General features: G+C 34.2%; 1 protein-coding gene across 7 annotated transcripts in view; it reads left to right on the forward strand.

Moving 5' to 3' along the window:
• The window catches only part of CRIM1 (cysteine rich transmembrane BMP regulator 1), a 227497-nt gene that overhangs the window by 100877 nt on the left and 111687 nt on the right, over nt 1-14933 (forward strand). For all 7 annotated transcript variants that reach the window (XM_074288169.1, XM_074288171.1, XM_074288172.1 and 4 more), the window contains one exon: nt 14045-14287. In XM_074288169.1, the coding sequence (XP_074144270.1) occupies nt 14045-14287 (243 nt within the window). The remainder of the gene's footprint in view (nt 1-14044; nt 14288-14933) is intronic.

Below are 14933 nucleotides of genomic sequence, written 5' to 3' on the forward strand. Positions count from 1 at the left end.
GGAAAGGTGAGAGAGAATATGGAATTCAATATTTTTAAAAAGAATTTCTAAAAATGTTTTACATGTAATTGAGGAAAAAATGATATTCCTAAAGTACAGTTCTTAACTACGGCATTCCTTGTTCAAAAACTTGATGCTTCCCTATCATTTTTAGAATAAAATTCAGTCTCCTTAGACTGATATTTAGGACCTTTCATAGTTTGTCTTCAGTTAATTTTTTTCCTATCTCACATATGATGATCTAGCTAAATTATCCTCTAGGTATTGCCTGAATTTGGCATGTAATTTCTCACTTCTTTGCACTCTTATATGCTATCATCCCCTATTTCTAGAATGTATTGCTGTTTTAAACTTTGCCTTACAGAATGTATACTTTCTTTCAAAGTTTACTCAAGTACCCTTTTTCCTTGAACTCCCAGATACCCTCAAATTATTGCTGCATAAGCCTAAAATTTTACCAAAACACCTTGTTCATTTTCTTTCTTGCCCCTTTTAACTTCCTTTTTTGGATTATATTACTTGTATATATTTTACTTCCTCTGTCATGGAATATAACTTGCTAGAAGGCAGGAACCATTCAACTTTAATCATTATAACCTTCTTACTGAGAAGTATCCTACAAACATAGCAACTGTTTAGTAATTGTTATTAATTTAAATTTAGCATATATTTTTTGGAAGGTGCTGTGCCAGTTTTTCTTGGGTATATACACTATCTACCTTAAAAGAAAGGATTTGTATATGTAACTTGGGAAAGATATCCTTTGTGGCTTAGAGCCCCAAAAAAGAGAAAATAATGGGAAAATAAAGCAGAGAAAAAGTAGGATGATATTTTGGTCTTGCCTTGAATCTAATCTTTAAAAAATCATAGAGACCCTGGAAAGGTGTTGGAGCATTTGTATGATAGAAGTGATTCTATGTCAAGTTTTAACTACTTCAACTAAATAGCCTTTCAGATCCCTTCCAACTGATGTTCAGTGATTACATGATTATAAAATGGAAGTTACTTATTTAGTATTACATTTTTGTAGAAGATAAGCTATTTGAAAGTCAGGGTTATCTTTTTTGGGGGGAAGAGAAGTTTATCTAACACAATGTCTGAATGTCTGATATATATATATATATATATATATATATATATATATATATATACACACACACACACACACACAGGAGGCACCTATTTACTAATTATCAAATGAATGAATAAATCTAAATTTTAAGGTTCTACAAGTTTTTAATCTGTTATTTCATCATTTCTATGTAATCATTTTATTTAGAAAGAAGAAATTTATTGTATTTTTACTTTTTGGAAAAAAAACTAAAGGGGTTCTTCTTATTGTTCAGTCACTTCAGTCATATCTGATCCTTTGTTATCCCGTTTGTGATTTTCTTGAAAGAGTTATTGGAGTGGATTGCCATTCATTTCTCCAGCTTATTTTACATATGAGGAAATTGAGGCAAAGATGGTTAAGTGACTTGCCCACGGATATGTAACTAAGAAGTGTTTGAGGCCAGATTTGGATTATGATTTTTCTGATTCCAGATCCAGTGCTCCTTCCACTCCACCACCTAGCTGCCCCCCCCCCTTTTTTTTTTCGATGAATGCATCCTTTCCATATTTGCAATCCTAAGGTATTCTTCATTTCTAGTACATTTACTTCTGTGTCATTATAAATCTATTTTAAAGATTTCTCTTAAACATTGCTGAGCTAAACCATACATAGATAGGCCGTTTAGTTTTTCTTTCATTAGTCTTTTTTGCTTATTCTTCCATGAGCTTTCTCCTCTGTCTGCCCTTATTTCAGTAAGGTAATTGCAGTGGAGCAAGGAGAGTTTTTTCCTTTTTTAAATGAGTTCCCAGCTTGTAGAAAGTTAGCATAGTTTAATGGAATGAGATCTGGGCTCTTGAGTCAAGACCACCAGGGTTTTAATTCTACCTTTGACACTTTTATCAACAAACATTTATTTAGTACCTAAAACATAGACCCTGTGCTAGATATTTCTTAGTTTTGTAGCCATGGAAAATCATCAGTCTGAGCCCTGGTTTTCTCATCTGCAAGATGGGAATAGTAACACATCTGTGCCATTTACCTAATTAAGTGGTTATAAGGAGAATGTTTTGTAAACTTAAAAGAATTGCATTGATAATATCAAAATGGCCTTTATATAGTGCTTATTTTATACCAGGTACTGGGATAAATGCTTTATAAATATTTTATTTGATCTTCATAACAACCTTAGGAGGTAAAGAAGGGTGCTATATACATATAAGCATGTATATAGTGCCTAATATGTGGCAGTCACTGCTGTGTGCTTTATAAATATTATCCCATTTTAATATAAATATATAAATATTATCTCATAAGAATCCTGTGAGGTAGATGCAATTGTGACTCCCATTTTGTAGTTGAAGAAATTGAGAACGACAGGTTAAGTGATTTGTACAGGGTCACCCAGCTAATAAGTATCTGAGGCTAGATTTGAACTTCTCTTCTGAAGATTCCAGACCCAGTTTTCCTTCCCTCCCTCTGTTCATCTAGTCATCGATAGATAGATGTACATATATTTATTCTCTATACTATATAAATGTGTATAAGCTGTCTCTTAGCCTTCTTATTTCATTATCAAATTATTATATAGGATTTGGGATCTATAACTTCATAGTAATAAAATTACTCAGTCCATTCAGTTGTCTAGATTATCCCACCATATTACTTTGTGTGTTCAGTATTCGTGTGTTCACATAGTGTGCCCTTTCCTAGCAGAATATGAATGCCTGAAGGAACAAGACCATTTTGGTATCATTTTTATTTTTATCTTTGCTTTTCTCTATCCAGTGTCTAATATTATATGCACTTGTTTCTTGAATGAAGAAATGAATAATGTTTTGCCTGATGTGACAAGAGCCTTGGAAGACAAAATTTTAACAGTCATTTATGACTCAAAAGTCTCAGATTTTCTTTAAATGAGAATGAATTACATTTAGAATTTAGTATTCAACCTGAGTATACAACCTTTAGTATACAATCTGAGTTCTCACCCTATAATCCTAACAACTCTCCTCTTCAGGAATAGTGTGATTCTATGAAAGTTGTTTGCCTTTTTCTCTTCCTCCCCCAGAACTCTTGTCTACTTCAGGCAAACCTAATTTGAGCAAGATTCTTAATGGTCTCCTAACTTATGAGGAGAATTTGACCTGAAGATAGGAAAAGATTACTTGGTCCCAGGGCCTGTCCCAAATCTCATAGTCCCACTTTCTCCCATACTGCTCTTGAAAGTACAGGTGTGGGCACTTAGTCATGTAACTCACAGCTACCTTGGCATATGACCAACTTTTTGTGTGCCGATAGATTCTATCCCACTTTTGGAAAAATGTTTTTCAATAGGAAGCCAGATAGGAAGGTAATTTATTAGAAGAATTAATAGAATTAGAACCCCAAACATATATTTTGCTCAACCCATTATTTGTGTATTTGGCTATAGTGTGGACTACTCTGAATAAATATTTAAATTTAATCAAGATTAGTAATTTTTTAAAAAGACTTTATTTGGACTTCCTCATTATTTTTCTTCTTCTGCTAAATATAAAGAAACAGATTAAAGAGAAGTGCTGGGAAAGTATAGATGGTCTTTTTTAAGGTTTAAAATATATGAAATATTTCTGGGAATGTATCAACAAGCTTAATTTTTCCCCCTCAGGGTTATGAATGTGAGGAACAAGTCTTCACTATGAAGCTTGCCAAAAAAGGTTACGATAAAATCATGGAATGTGAATGAAAAGAATTCACATAATAACCTTAAAGGAGTCAGACTCTTTAGGCTTGAAAAGGCAAGGACGATGTGAATACTGTATTGAAAATAAAAGTTTTCCATAAAAAATGGTGTTTAATACAGAAAAGTTTCCTTTCTAACTTGCTAATGACTCCAGGCAAAGGACCAAGTAACATAGGGAGGATAGTTGGTGATGAGGCCTCCCACAGGGCCTCAAGTTTTATTGTTTTTGTTAATTAATGTCATAGATAATATTTTATCTAAAATCTTAGCATAGACTTAGGTTGCATATGCAAAAATACCAAGTATATATATATATATATATATGATATATATATGTATATATATATATCATATGAAGTATGAGAACTTTGTGTTTCCATGACTTTTAGAAGTTAATGATAACATTCAAAAATATTTTCCCTTTTAGAGTATATATTAGCATTTTCTGCTTGCTTGCCATGCTATTTATTATTTCTAATCCCTAAGCAATTAAAGACAAAATTCCTTTAGCGACTCCAAAGTGTGGTAGAGAGAGAATGTTGTTCTTGAAGTCAAGAGAGAAGTAGACTTAAGTACCAATGCTTCATACCTAACTGTGATCCTTAACAAATTATTTAACATCTTTGTGCCCTATTTTCTTAATTTGTAAAGTAGGGAAAATAATATTTGCACAACTGCCCTTCATAAGGAAGTGCTTCATTACTAAAAGTACTTATAATTATAGGGTATTGTTATTGCTTAGGGAAGAGTTAAACCTCTTTAAAGGTTTACATAGGCTTTATATAGACTTGTTTATATCCTTAATATAGACTTGTCACCCAATGTCACCAAAGCTCTGCAAGTGAACTCTCCATGGGTTCCATGTTTAGTCAGGATGAGGAAATATACAGTTTATACATCACTACCCTCTACTTTCTAACCTTTCCCTAAACATTCATATCCTGGGGTCTAAACCAAATTAGAATTACTTACAATTAATTCCCTTGCAACAACTTGGAAGTTGTGACTGCCATTATTCCATTAATCAACCAATTTATTAAGCTTATGTGGTGGGGACTGTAAATACAAAGAAAAAAGGCTTCCAAGAAGCTTACATTGTAAAGGAGAAAGCAGCATTTATATCTAAAAAGTGTATCTAGAATGTGTCTAGAATTTATACAAGGGAGTTTGAGGAGGGAAAAACCAGGAAAAATTTCACGAAAAACTTAAGTCTTAAAGGAAGCCAGAGATCCTAAGAGGTAGATGTGAGGAGGAAGTAAATTCCAAGCATGGAGAAAGACATTGCAAAATCATAGGGATGAGAATGTTACATATGATGAAGAGAAAGACAGGGTGGGGGTTAGGTTGTGATTTTTAAATGCCAGCATAATTTTTTTTTATCTTGTTCCAACAAGACCAGTGTCTTTGAGATTGGATGGAAATTGTAATAAATTCCTGAACTCCTGGGAGCTGCTTTGGGGTATAGGGTAAAACACTAAGATAGAGTCAGAAAGATTTGAGTTCACATTCAGCTCAGACAGTTATTAACCGTGTGATCCTGGGCAAATCACTTAATCTCTTTGGTTTAATCCCCTGGAGAAGGAAATGGCAAACCTCTCCATTATCTTTGCCAGGAAAGCAGAGTAGGACACTGACTGAACACCAACAAGCCACTTGCCTCCATTTAGTTACATTTCACTATGGATGTTACATTTTCAATTAGGTAAGTTAAGTAGTTACATTTTCAGCAGACCTTTGATCTCATTAGTTAATGGGGATACTTCAGATGTCACCTTCTTCATGAAGTCTTCCTTGATTTCCCCTCCCCTCTCTATTTCCTTGATTTGCCCTGTATTATACTTGTTTGTGCTCATATTGTATTCTCCCAGGAAACTAAGCAGTTTAAGGGCCAGGACTTTATTTTGTTTTGTCTTGTTTTAATTTCTAGTTCCTAGTACAATATCCTATGCAAAACAAGCATTTAAATCTCTGTTGAACTGAGTTGAATTGAGTGTTTCTTCATATGTTGTAAATCACCCTTTTTAAGTTTTTTTTAAGTGAACTCTGAAAGATGCCATAATGAATAGAGCTTCTTAACTTGGAGTAAGGAATACTCTAGCTCCTGCCTCAAATACTTTCAGCTTCATTTCCTCATCAGCAAATAGGGTAACATCATATACCTCATAAAGATAGTGAGGACCATATCAAAAATATATGCAAAAGGCTTTGCAAAACTTAACATGTCATATACCTATTAGATGTTATTATTGCCATGTTAGGGCAGCAGCAACTTCCCTGTTATAGCTGGATTTCATAGCACTTTTCTATTCTTTTACATGCCAGCTTTGCCTTTCTATAAGTTTACAGAATTTCTGTTATTTGTAGTTTTTAATGAGCATTTCACTATTGGGTCAGTTATGTAGCAAGGGGGATGGACAGCAGTCATAGAGAACCCCAGTGACGCATTAGTATCCATAAAATCTTAAAATACTGAAGGGGGGCTTCCAGTATGTTAGGCAAACTTTCCATAGAGGATTTGTGGAAAGCCCTCAACAATAATTTTATTTTTTAAAAAAAATGATGTCTAGATTGCAATCTGCACTGGTAAAAAAAAAATCCCTACAACAATGGGATCATAAATGGATTAAAAATGGAAGGATTAAACATTTATAAGAGAATGTTGAGTAAAATTAGAGAAGTGTATTTGTCAATTCTAAAAATATACTTTAGCTAGATACTGAGAGGAATAAAAACAGTGAAGCCATATATAAGAAAAATTAAGTAAGATACATTTTGTCTTCTTAACTTATTTAGTTAGGTTTTCTTGGACCCGTCTTTTGTGGGAAGGAGTTTTGTGTACATACAGCACTAATTGGGTCTCCTATCTCTTTACTATTTGTTATTTAGAAAGCAAGAATAGGGGTTGGAATAGCTAACAAAGTTACATATTTTGTGAATGGAACTGATAAATTCTGTGGGTGAAATAGTTCTGGTAACTTTGCAACTTAGTTTTGTATCAGATATCTATTTTTAGTACCTAAAGGATTAATCCTCCAAGGAAGATTATTTGTACAATAAAACCAGGTTATTTTCTGTTCTGTTTTGTTTTAAGTGATTTTATAACTCTAAACTTTATGTAAGGCTATTTTTTACATGACAATAATTAGAAGGTGTTATTAGAACAATCTAGTTGAGAGGTTTTCTAATTAAATTATATACACATATACATATATTTGTATAGTTGTTATGCCATCCTCCATATATATATATATATGGAAAATTATAATCAATTTGAACATATTTCTCTTCTCCTTATGGAAAATGGATAGGCATTTTGGCACTTTATTTACTTCTCTTTGGTTTTCATTAACTGGGGTTACCTCCAAGATAATTGACAATCTGGGACTCAGGAGGATTGATTGACTCAGATTGAAAAAACTTCCCCTCTCCAAGACATAAAAAGGAGTGTCAGGCTTTTCTTGGCCCCTTTGAATGTTTTTTTTTTTCTCGTTCGTCTTCACCTTTTTTGGTTCCTTCCATATCTCCAAGAACAATTGACAACATTTTGTGGCAGAAGCATATGTTAAAAGTAGATATGTACTTGTATGTGACCCAAAAGAAGGATTTCTGAAAGTGGATTTTTGCCAGAATTAGAAATGGCAGTAGCCTGGGCATTGATAGATTTCCTACAGATTCACATGGCAATTTCATCATTGTTTTCATTTACATTGTTGTAGTTATTGTCTATATTATTCCCTTGGTTCTGTTCAAATAAAATGAAACTGAATTCTTTTCAATTATAATGACTTAATTTGGACCCAGAGAAGAGATGAGGAAATATGCCTCCCTCCATTCACTGGAGAGGTGGGGATTATCAGTGTGGAATGTTGTATATGTTGGCAGGCTCAACTGATATGTTGATTTTGCTTAACTAGTTTTTTTCTTTTTTCTTTTTGTTTCCAGGGCTGGCTTATTGAATGGGGAGAGGGGAGATAAGAAACAATACTGGGGAGAAAAGTAGATCTATATGCCCCAAGAGGGAAATTTATGGACAAAGATGCTGAACCCTGTAAAGGAAAGAGGATTTGGATCTCTTGTGTAGTATCCTAGAATCTAACCTTTTAGCCAGAGGAGGAAGATTTCCTGGACTATACCAGTTTTGAGGATTGCCATCAAAATTAATGCAATCAGATAAGCTTAAAAAAAAATGAAAACTCTCAAACTATTTTGGATGAGTCCCAAAAGAGATAACCTATGGTACAGAATCCTTCCCCTTAGTCTAACTTGGATAACATGGATTGCATTTGACTGTTTTCCTTTGATTCATTATGTTTCTATCTAGAGTTTACTTTGGAAGAATTTCCAAGTGTGATGTAGGTATAGCTTAATATTCCTAGTTTTCACAGATGTGGGTGAAAAATTCCTAGCTCCTATATAAGCACTCAGGGTTATAATCTGGATAGTGGATAAATAAAAGCCTTTCCTTCACTCCACAAAAAATGCAAAGGATTCATAGGAATCAATAAGTAAATATAGTAAAATATAATGTACCTAAAAGAAACATAAACTATGTCTTAGAAAAGTCATTCATATTTGGGGGCTGCTGAACAAGCAATATTCTCTCTCTTTATATCTATACTGTTTAAATAGCAGGAGTCTATTATCAGAGGAGTGGCAGGCAGTCTATCAGTAAAAACTTATTAAGTGCCTACTATGGTCCAGGTACTCTCCTAAGGACTGGGGATATGAGAAAGGCAAAAGGATAAGGTTTCCTGTAAAAGATGGTATTTTGGGCTTTAAAACAACCAATTCCCTTAGATCTCTTGGTTATGTATACTTTTTCACCACCTTTCCAGTCATGGGAGCTAAATGGCTGATCTTCAAAAAGAATACTGGTCAAAAAATCCCTTTTTTTTCCCCTGGAAGTCTTAAATCTGAATTCTCAGATTGAACATTCTTGAATTTTGGATAGCATTTTCAAAAGCCCACCAGAGTTCACAGTCTAAGAATTTCCTTTCCCTAATCTAACCTAATCTTAGGTTCTCAGATTTTGATGTCAGAAAAATCAAAGTTGTTAATACTTCTCCCCTCATATCATTGTAACTACAAATTCTCAAATTTGGACTGGCCCATAAGATAACAGTAAGAACAGTACTGCTCAAGATATCTCCCTTCTCTGTTTACAAAGTTAGATTCTGGAGATTAAGAGAGCACATACTCTCTCCTTTATGTAGGATTTGGGTTTCATGAACATTAACAATGATCTCGTCTTTGATTTGAATTGGCAGTCACATGCCTGCCTCTGCCAGTGCTTCTTTGGGAAATCTTTTAGTATCTCAGCTACTGCCATCCATTGGGTTAGGAAAGGTCACTTTCAAGCACTGTTTGGTCAGACTGCATGCAATCATATGTCAATCTCTGATGTGTGTTTCTGCTCCTAAAGAGCAAAAGACATAAAGCCCCTCTATTATTCCCCCAATCTACAATACTGAAGAAGAAAGGTCCAAGAAAAAAAAAAAAGATTAAAAAAAAAAAGATGGACCAATGGTAGTTTGTGACTTTCCTGTATTTCAGCCAATCATCTTAGAGAGAGCTCTAGGGGCAGCTAGGTGGCGCAGTGGATAGAGCGCCAGCCTTGAATTCAGGAGGACCCGAGTTCAAATCTGGTCTCAGACACTTAACACTTCCTAGCTGTGTGACTCTAGGCAAGTCACTTAATCCCAGCCTCAGGAAAAAAAAAGAAAAGAAAAAAAAAAGCTTCTAGAGAGAGCTCTAAGCACTGAAAACCAATTAGGAGTTTCCTATGTCCTCCAAACAAGATATCAATATGTATGTCCATATTTTAAGAGGAGAATTTTGTTCAACAAGATGGAGATAATTTCCTTCCATGAAAGAATCTTATATCTTCTTGTGTGTAAGAAGTCTCTTACTGATAAATTTGGTCAACCATCAGAGAGGATAAGGTTAAAAATGACTCCTGAAAAAGAAAAAAAATTAATATTTTCTAAAGTAAGAAAAAACCTGTAATTCATGAAAGACAGAATAGATTCTCCTTTTATTTTTCTTTGTCAATGTATGATATGGGATGAAAAAGAGTGGAAATGTTCTTAATGAAGTACTGAGATATTATCAAATTAGTTAATATTTGTAAAGTACAAACCCTAAAGTACTATGCAAATTATCTTTCATTTCCATTGAATAATGACAATTTTAGTCTGCATTTGTATAATGAGGGATAAGGGCATGATGGAAATGATTCCCTAAACTTTAATACTCACAGCTTGGGGTTGAAGGTTAGAATTAGAAGCTCAGGCTTAGTGATAATGGAGTCAAGTGCTATAGTTGAATTAAAGGAGGAGTAGAAAGTAAAAGGGAAGGGCATATATAGCACCAATTATATGTCAAATATTTTTACAAATATTATCTCATTGATCCTCACAACTCTCTAAGGCAGGTGCTACTACATTCCTTTCCATCCTCACCCTCCACCCCTTTTTTTTCAATTGAGGGAATAGAAACAAGCAAGGTTTAGGATTTATCCAGGGTAATATAGTTAATAAGTGCCTGAGGGTAAAATTTGAACTTATAGATTCCAGGCCTAGCACTCTATACAGTGTGTCATCACCTGCCTCCCAGGAACTGAGATTCTCTCTTAGAAGTCAAGTATAAGATTAAAAGAAAAAAAAGAGAAAATAAGAGAAAAAAGATAAATATTTTAGAGTCATCATTTGCTTTTAAAATGTTTGCCCTAATGTAGTAGTTTTGAGTTTAAAGATTGTTTAAGTTTAAGTTTTATTTTTAACATAATTATTGGAAGTTCTTGGTTGCACATCTGTTAGGAAGACAACATTTTATGGCCTGGAAATAGGAAGACTTGACAGAGCTTGACATAATTGAATCCATACTAGGATATCACAAAGTCAAGCATGACCCTGGACAAGCGACTTTACTACTTTTAATATCAGTTTTCCCTTATGTAAAAAAGAGCTGGAGAAAATAGAAAGGAGAACAAAATGAAATGCTCTGTTGCCTTTTACCTTGAAATTCTATGATTCGTGTTCTTGAGCATAGAATTACCATCTTAAAAATTAGGAGGAAAGGATGTGCCTTAACACTCAGAACAGATGACTGTGATATTTTAACTGAGCACTTCGTAGCATAATATCCAGGTGGAAGAGACAGTTTTGAAAGGGTGAATAAAATTCTTGAGGCAGAATCTTCAAAACCAAGGTCCAGAAGTAACAACTTTGTGACATTCATATAAAGAAAATATAAAGAACAGAATAATTGGCTGCATCTCATACTTTTCCGAATAAATGCTGTGATTATGAATGTCAAATGTGTATGCAGAATTAGTATGTATCAGTTATTATATGGAATAAGTTAATTTTAAATAAAGATGGGTGGATAATCAACATTGTATATAATTACCATCGCTAAACTTTTATTAATAATAAATCCTATGGCTGTGCAATTTATCTTAAATGCAGAATTGTGTATGAAAAGATTTTTCTGTATTCAATTTGATGGATACTTCTTATAGTCAAGATTACCACTCTCTTTTACAACTCTTTGATTTATTTCAAATTACATTAAGACTGAGTTCTTTACTTACTTTATACTCAGCTCTGAGATCACTTCTTAGGAGACGTATGAAACATAGACTTATATGGTCTCAGCAAAGAGATTATTAGTTATCCTGGCATTCATAGACCCATATATCCTAACAAATTCCCAGAATATTAGAAGTCTTATGAAATAAGAGATACATGGCTGATTCTATAGGGTTAGACAATTCAACGAATTCTGCTGAGGCAGCTAGGGCACCCAGGCATGGAATGTCTTGTCAAACAGGCAGGTTCTAAAATAAGAAAGTAAGAGTTTCAGGAGAAGCAAGAAGACAGGAATTTCAGGAGAAGCACCTGGTCAGTCAGCAAGCTTTTACTGAGTGCCTAGCATGTGCATGTCAATATGTGAGGGACTGATCTGAGTGAATAAGCCTTAAGCTGTTTCTTTTGGTTTCCTCTGTCTACTCATTGCAGATTCCATAGGGAGTAATCATAGTCTTAAAGAAGCACAAGGTCTGAAGATGAGACAGAGACAGAGATAGGAAAATAAGACCAATTACATTTGTAATGAATAAGGAAGGTGAAAGGACTAAAGATTAGGAATCTTGTTAAATAAGAATTTCTGGACCCTGTCCCATACCTTTTAGGTTCCTTGTATCTTTATATGCCTTTCAGCAGCATAAAGTATTCTACTCTGCCTTTCCCTAAATAGTCTCACTGCACAAAAATTACTCTTCTCCCTGAATTAGTAAATCTGAAATGTCTCATGCTCTAGACACATATTTTTTTAAATTAGTTGTATTAAGGAATAAGAGGTCATTGAGCTGGAAGTTGCCATAGTGAAAGTGAAAAATTACTAAATGTTAGCCTGTAATTAAAGAATGAAACAGAGTGTATTTTGGCAGCATAATGGAAGCACTTTGCTATAATGGGAAGAACTCTGCCTAAGGAGTCAGGAGATTTGAGTTCAAATTTTGACTGCTATTTATTCCCTATTCAGTTTTATAAAGGTCACTTTGCTTCTGAGGATTTCAATTTCCTTATCTCTAAAAAAGGAGAGATTGCATTCATTTATTATTTGAGTGCTAGCTCTAAATCATAGATTTGAATACTAAACCAACTAGTATTATTTATCATACTTCTGTACATGCAGTATAAAAAATACTTGATGTAGGGCCATAGGAATTGAATTTGAATCCAAATTCTGACATTTGTTAGGAAATCTGTGATCTAGCCAAGTTACTTTAACCTCTTCTGGCCTCAGTTTCTTCATTTTTAAAGTGAAAGGATTATTATCTATGTTCTCCAAGAAACATTTTGGCTCTGAATTGTTATTCCAATAAAACTTTGAGGCTCAGTTATCCTTTCTCTAAAGTACGAATAATTATAAAATGTGCTATCTACCTCACAGAGTTATTGTGAGAAAAAGTATCTTGTAAACTTCAGAGTAATGTAAATGTTGCTATTGTTGTTGTATTAGGTGAAAGCATACTGAACTGTGAATCAGGAGTCCTGGGTTTTAGTCTCAGCTCAAATCATAACTTAGATGTGTGATGTGCATTAAGGTACTTAATTAAGCTCTCTGGATCTTAGTTTCCTCATCTGTAAATGAAAGAGATTAGATTAAAATGAAAAGTTCCTTTCATTTATAACATTTTGTCCTTTGAATTATTATGAGACTCATAGATTTAGCATTGAGAATGTTTCTTGCAACCACATGTCATAAGTTTTATGAGTTCTCACCAGACATTCATTATATACCCACAGAGTAAGTGGAGCTTACATCTATTTAATTTCCTAAAAGGCTTTAATTCCTAGAAATTACATGCCAGAGATGCTAAACCCTCAATGACTGGAAACCTGAACTTTGCTAACCAAAATTCTACAGATTAATATTCAATAATTTATAAAGTAGCTACTATCTATAAGAAAATACAATAGTGGCTACAGAGGATACAAATTTAAATGAAATCTGCTTATTGTACAGTCTGTTTAGGAAGCAAGTCAGTTTTTGGGGGGTTTTTTTATCCTCTAAAATGGAGGTATGGGGTTAATTTAAACAGTAGGAATTGCAGAGAGAGGAGATAGAAGATATCTGGTTCATCTCAGTAGCTACATATCATAGTAAAATTCTTTATTGGCTTGATAATGGAAGTGGGTATTAGAAATGGTTTCTCTCTATCCTTTTATTACAGGGCTTCTAGAATCTTTCCCTTTTGCTCTTCATGGCTTCTTCCCCTAGTCTTCAAGCCTCTAAAATACTTATGATTTCTTTAGTAGGTCCTAGTTTGATGCTGATAAATTTTTCTCAAAGAATAACCTTTCAAACTCTTCTTGCAAATATAGAAATAATCTTCAGTTAATCAAAGATTGAATGCCAAATTGGTAGATTATCAATGCCATTATTTTTCTCTTCTCTCCCATTGCTTGCCTTTTTACTATTTTTCTAGCACTAATATTTCAACTACAGCCTGAGTAGAGAGATGAAAAGAAAAGGAATTCAAACCTCACCATTTTGCACCTCCTTGGCTACTTTGCTACAAGATTTGGTGGAGCTAGTTAAATTGAGTCTTTTAGATTATCTGTAGATTTCTTTTATCCATACTCTTCTTCCCCCTTCCCTTCATTTCTAAATATATAAGGAAGGATTGTGCTTCTTATGAAGAAGCTGCTATTACACTTGCCCCAGGGCATGTGCTAAATTTTCTTTCTTCTATTCAGAAGAGAAGCCAGATTGCTCCAAGGCCCGCTGTGAAGTACAGTTTTCTCCACGCTGCCCCGAAGATTCTATTCTCATCGAGGGTTATGCTCCTCCTGGTGAATGCTGCCCATTGCCAAGCCGTTGTGTGTGCAACCCTGCAGGCTGTCTGAGGAAAGTCTGTCAGCCAGGATACCTGAACATATTAGTGTCAAAAGCATCAGGGAAACCAGGAGAGTGTTGTGACCTCTATGAATGCAAACCAGGTATGCGCTCATCTTTGCTTCAGCAAAGTTTTCCCTTACAATACCCCCTCCATCTACATCTGCAGAAGGAAGGAAACCTGCCTCCTTTTAGAATAAAAAGTTCCCCCATTCCCACCTAAACTCACAGCTTGAGGAGATCTCAAACTTTGGATGCAAGACTGACTTTTGACTTACAAATTAGAAAAATTGGATTGACTAATACTTCAGAATGTCAGCTCCTTAAAGAGGACTGTATCTTCTTCTTGTTTTGGCAAAGTATTCAGTACATGGTCCATTTGCATGAGGTCACTCCATCTATGTTTGGTGGTGATGTTAACAGTACTGTAGTTATCCACCATTAACTTAACTTTCCTGAGGATTCCAGAGAATGTATTTGTAGAGTTACTTTCATTTAAGAAAATAAAACACTTAAATCATTGAACATGATCCATCATCACAATTTTAACAGTTATTTTAAGATTAAGCCATGTACCAAGATACCAGTTTTTGCATAATGAATTGTATAGTCTTAAATTTACTTCCTATTGAAAGCACCACCCTCTCCCTTTTATCTGTACCTCCCCTCTAAATCATCTTTTAATCTTCATTCACTTTCTTTCCAGACATCAAAAGCGTTACCATACTCCACTGCTTCTCCCTTCATAAC

This window comes from Sminthopsis crassicaudata, chromosome 2 (genome assembly GCF_048593235.1).
Source record: "Sminthopsis crassicaudata isolate SCR6 chromosome 2, ASM4859323v1, whole genome shotgun sequence".
In the NCBI taxonomy this organism is placed as follows: domain Eukaryota; kingdom Metazoa; phylum Chordata; class Mammalia; order Dasyuromorphia; family Dasyuridae; genus Sminthopsis; species Sminthopsis crassicaudata.